At 35.9% G+C, this 6,000-nt stretch overlaps 1 protein-coding gene across 1 annotated transcript in view; it reads right to left on the bottom strand.

Moving 5' to 3' along the window:
- The window catches only part of LOC124365061 (ribosomal protein S6 kinase alpha-5-like), a 299,623-nt gene extending 294,663 nt beyond the window's left edge, over window positions 1-4,960 (bottom strand). Inside the window, exon 1 of the mRNA XM_046820979.1 lies at window positions 4,589-4,960. Coding sequence (XP_046676935.1) covers window positions 4,589-4,703 — 115 coding nt within the window. The 5' untranslated portion in view covers window positions 4,704-4,960. The remainder of the gene's footprint in view (window positions 1-4,588) is intronic.
- Between the last annotated feature and the right edge of the window lie 1,040 nt (window positions 4,961-6,000).

The following is a 6,000-nucleotide window of genomic DNA, read 5'->3' on the forward strand; positions in this document are numbered from 1 at the left end:
CTGCAGTGTGGAATGGAAAAGTGCCACTCCTTTCAGAGAGCTGTCTAACGCTGAATAGAGATTATTTGGACTTCACGTTCCATCATCCATAAAACATATTTATAACAGAGCAAATATACTAAGAAAATTGCCAATCGTTGTAATTGATGAAGCTTGAATAGTTCCAGTAGATGCAATGGTTTATTGTGTTGCTCGTTTATTGCATGATGAAACTACAGTGCAGAGCCCAATTTGGCGGGAAATCATAGTTTTTTGTGGAGACTTTAGACTATAATTGCCCATAGTCCCACGTTAAGGAAAAGTTCAAGTAGTTAAATTGTCTATTGAAAGAAAGTAACATTTGGCCTGCTATTTAAATACTACAACCTTGCAAAAATATGCGTGCAAGGAACGATGAAAAGAATTTGCTAAATGATTAATACAATTAATTAGGCATTGGAAAACTAAATAATGACTTAGGTAAATATGTGATTAAGATTCACAAGAGTTTATTTGTGAAAACTACTAGCGACAAAGTTATCTGCTCACTCGATGGCTACAGTGAAAAACTCCACTCTAGGTCTTATATAACATAATTCCTGGAGAATAAAAGTCTTACTTAAGTACACATTCCATAATATCTGATGATGAAACGGAAAAGTTAAACATATCACTGCAATATTTAAACTCAATGACACTATCTGCAATCCCAACACAATTAGAATATAAAAATTGGAGCTATAGTTATGTTAATCATAAGTAGGGATTTATATTCTGGTCTGATAAATGGAGTTAGACTATTTATATGTAAAGCTGTGTGATAAATCATCAAACGTGGAACTAATTACTAGCAAAAACAAAGGCAAAGCAGTATTGCATCCAAGAATAAAATTAATAAAACAACAAAATGTGTTTTCCTTCGTCAGAACTAAATTACCATTACGATTAACCTTGGAAATGATGATAAATAAAGATCAAGTAATATCTACTTGGGAAATTCAGTATTTAGGAATGAACAATTGTACGTACCTTTTAGTAAAGGAGGAATTGAACAATGATGACAATAGGCACACAAAAAACATTGTCTAGCAAGAAGTACTAATGTGACTTTAACGTACTATTTATTAATATTTAGTTAAACAAAATAATGTATTAAAATTGCGATAAAATTTAAGGTCATGTTCTAACAATAAAAAGAGGCAATCACTCCTACGAACCACTACTCAAAGTTAATACCCTTGAGTATGTACTGTAACAGTTAAGTCAAAGTTAATAAATAAAAACAAAAAATAAATGTGCTAAGAAGATATGTAGTATGCTCTTATTTTCTGTTAGTCTATGCAACAGAATAGAAGCAGATGTTTGAATATAATTATATTAATATTCCACATCTACAAAAGCTGTTTCTGTTTCAAATTTAGACCAATACCCTCAAGTACCACAGTTTCCACTACAATGTAATGTTTTATTAGTTCAATTATTTCGAATTTAATTCAAGAACTATTTACGACAGGATCGCTTAAAGAGTTTGAATTTATGTCTTTTTATTTTTATTCTTTTAACACACAATACAAACGTAATTACAAATTTTCAGAACCCTCTGATCTCGAACTAGCTAGTACAATAACTGGTAAGCTTTACTTAGCATGTATCTATTTACATACATCATCCTCGCTCTGTAATCTCAGCATAATCTCATACTCTCACTACATACTGCCAAGAAAAGAGTTAATCAGATTCCGCCACTTATTCCAATTTAATTAAGGAAGAACTATCTGCTTCAAATTCGAAGAAGGAAATTGTTCACAATGTGACCTACATAGCTGTCACAGCCAGACTGATAGGCAAACACAAACACACACTTTCTCCCATCAGTAGATATATCCGGGTTCATACACCAGTAAGCACTTTTTGTCTATCAATTTACTATCACTGATAAATAAATACAGATTTTCCAGTATTTATTTATTTATCTATGTACTAATTACAACTGCACACATGTTGAAGAGGGACAGCAGTAGCTAATTAGTTTTACATGAATTTGCAGTTAATCTATTAACCGTGTTACATCTTTCTTTTCCACCTTCTAGAGGAAGTCGTTATTATTCACGTAAGCGTCATAACTGGCAACTCTGAACTTTTCACTAGCAAATGTTGTATGATTGGACTGACTGAAGTACAAGCACAGTTGTCGTTAATTACATAATATAAACGTCGAAAGACATTATGCGAAGCAGGTGGGACAGAATCGGAGAACTGTTTGAAGAGGAATTAAAACAAAGATCTGTTTGGTACAATGAATTAATTATCCCAACCTCGACTTAATATCCTTGAGTTTCGTTTCGGATGGAAGAGGTTTAAACTGTTTGTTCGGAGAGGAGTTCACGTCAACAAACCTTGGGAGTGGAGGTCTAAAGACGTCTCGGTGGGTGTGACCTGTGCTCGTAGTACATGACATGTGACCTACCTGTTAGTCCTTCGCCTAGTCGACTGAAAATAGTTGTTCGTAGATAAGGTTCAGGTCAAACTAAAAGCAGGAACAGGTCAGAAGTCGTGTAGAGAAATGTTCCCAGCCCTTTATCTGTGAAATGGAGTCATTTTAGGGTCCATATTGTTTGGAGTAGAGATCGGTTTTGAAGTTAGCAGGCGTGCTCTTTCCTAATTGCTTGCAAAATGTACGTAAAAGAGCTTCTAAAATAATAATGGTAATGGTTCCTTTTAACTGGTTTATGTTTTAAATATCGAGATTGTAATTAAATTATTTGATTAAATATGCAATCTATAGAAGTAAAGATTCCCAGAATGGGTTAGTTTCAAGTCCGACTGAATATAACAGAGTATAACAAATACGCTTCCTCCCCAGGACAACAGTTCATAAAATCCTGCTATTAATAAGAAGAGGTGGGAAGAGTAAATCAACAGGAAATGTCTATAATGAATATAATTAGTGGGATAAATATGATAACGCAGAAACTTATTGATGCAAGAGGGTACGCATTCGAAACCGAACTAAGAAATGGAACTAAGAAAAAATCTCACTGTCATTTAGTTCGCAAATCTGAAATATTGTCTAGACGTTTTTATTGGTTAACGGATAAAATAAAGTTTCCAAACAAAAATTATTAAATAACTGTCATATTCTTTAAACACTGCTAAAGCTTCTATCACACTAGCTAGCGTTTAAACACTGATAGACTCTATCTATAGTACAACAAAGTACAATTTAAGGGTTCCGTTAGTTTTATCCCTGGTGTTCATTGACGATAAAAGTATTTTACCGTGTTTCATCTTAACTCTTTGGGTATCAGGGTGAAAAGTGCACGGTGTCCAGTCTTATCTTCAACAGCTGTAAGATAACTAGCTGATAGATAATTTAAAGCGTTATATAAATCCAATTTTGTTAGAAATTATCTCAATCTGTGTAATTCTCAAAATAAATTTAAAATTACATAATGACAATAATATTCCAACTTTAAGTGGTCGTGGTTGAATTAGAGCTGCTACATCATAATGTTCTCTCTTGCACGATTACCATCGTAAAAATTAACAATTGACTATAATTTTCAAATTACATTCATATTTCGTATCACATGCACTAAGGAGGATGACATGTAATAGTCTCCAGCTTTATGCTCACATTTTTGTTTTGTGATACAGAACATTTAAGGCACTTAATCTTGATTTCAATTGTACCACAACATTTCACCGACAATGAATCATTACTACTGCTGGCAGGACAGGACGTTGACAAAGGACCATTTGTAATCTCGACAAGTACCTCTCCAATTTGGCCATTCATAAATAGTTTTCTATGTTACATGTTACCTACATATGATGTTAAATGTTACTAGACAAAATGAAAATTAAGTGAAATATGTCTTTACTTTTTAGGCGGATGAAACCCATGATATCAAGCCCAGTTTGCAGAATAATTTTCAATATTATTTTAAGACTCCTTCAGATTGGAGTACTTGTATGTGTATATAAATGTTATTCTTTGGCTACGTCGTATTATTAGTATATTCAATTGACTATGTAGATTTTCCCGTTATCATATAAATGCTCACAAAATTGTTACGCTGAAGAATCATAACATGTAATAGGCTATAGTTTACAATATTGTAATGATTCAGAAACATACTGGCAACAATGAGCCAACTATAAACTATTCTGCTTTATTGATCTGCTTAAGAGATCGTTTACTGGAGAGTAGGATAAACGAGGATAAACTCTTTTGGAGGGATATCCCATACACACACGTATATTATTACAATTTGTTCATATTGTAACAGACATGCTTATGAAAAGCTCGCGTGCTTTATAAGCATCAATCTTGCACAATTCACATTGCACACGTTTTCCTCATCGAAAAGCAGCAATCACGTGCGAGATTCTGCAACAATAGTTGAATAAGTTGCCGTAGAAACAAACCTATCTGTTTGTGATGCTTCGCTACGCTACTTTACCATAACTTGACAACGGACACATAAATAGCAGCGTCCCCGGTTAACTGACAAACGTTTGGAGTTGGCAATTGTTACAGACATTTGGACCCGGGCCAATGTTTTGGTGTGTTCCTACAGTGAACCGCGTCTTACCCTGGACTTACCGTAAGTGAGGACGTGGGTGACGGTCTCCATGGCGGGGGCTGCGGACGGGGCGGCACGAGGGGGCGGTGGAGGAACCACCACGGGGACCCGGACCGCAGACACGGGGTTATCCATTCTTGACCTTGTACCACTCACTCAACAATCACTGACAACACCGCATTGTTGATCTCACCGAACATAACCTCAACACGGATCAACACTACACGGTGATGTCACTAGTCACCTGTAAACCGTAACCGTCTCTATACTCTGCTACTGTACCGAGCTCGGTGAGATGGGTGAGAGTGATAAGTGTCAAACGATGCAATGATAAGGGCACTCCTCGGTGACAGTCGCATCAACAAGACGCTGAGCACCGACAGCGACAGCGATACTCGCGTAGTGTGTTGTGATGTGCTGCCAGCGGAGCGAGCTGCTACCTAGCGGCGGTCGGCCCAACTATATCGTGTTCTGGCGGGTAACACAGATCAGTATAATGTACTCGTAATTACCTCAAGGACTCTCGGGTAATATTTTTACTCTTGCGACCGCATTCACCCCCCCCCCCCCCCACCCCCCCCCCCCCCCACCCCCCCCCCCCCCCACCCCCCCCCCCCCCCACCCCCCCCCCCCCCCACCCCCCCCCCCCCCCACCAATTTAAAATAAATCTAGGCTATTCTACAAATTGAAGCTGTCTTGTAGAACTTTTTCATTTCAATATTTATATTAAGATTCTGTACAACTAGTTTTTGATATATTTTATATTAGAAATTAAGCTTTCTATCTGAACAACTGAAGTTCGGAGAGAGCTGAATTTCACAGTTTTTTAAGGTCTTACAGAACTAGTTGATATATCAAAATTAGACATTGGCTTCTCCTGATTCAAAGTTGAAATTCTTGTTATATATTTAATTAAATAAACAGTTTAAGGCTTCTGACAAACCAATTGGGGGTGCTTGTTCTTCAGTTTTATTTGAAGATGTCTGTTACAGCTATTCTTATCAATATTAGAGACATTAATTTCCTGATTATATTGAATTTTTTTTAGATTTTTATTAGAATACATATTTTGCCCTATTCTAACAAACTGAAGATTCAGTCTGAAGTTCTCCATTTATTGAGAGTCTGTTGAATAGTTTTTTATAATAATAGACTTTAAGGATTCTACTATTGGAGTTGAATTTTTTACTAAGTTTTTTATTTTAAGATGTCTGTTACAGAACATAGTTTTGCATATATCAAATAAATCTAGAGACAATCTAATGCTTCTCCTGATTCATAAGCTTAGAAATTTCTTGTTCATTAGTTATTTTATATTAGAATACATACAGCTTTAAGGCCTATTGCCTGAACCAAACCTGAAGATTTCGGGGTAAGAGAATGAACTTGTTCTCACAGTTTTATTTGAAGATTGTCTGTTACAGAACATAG

Source organism: Homalodisca vitripennis, chromosome 6 (genome assembly GCF_021130785.1).
Source record: "Homalodisca vitripennis isolate AUS2020 chromosome 6, UT_GWSS_2.1, whole genome shotgun sequence".
NCBI classification, from domain to species: domain Eukaryota; kingdom Metazoa; phylum Arthropoda; class Insecta; order Hemiptera; family Cicadellidae; genus Homalodisca; species Homalodisca vitripennis.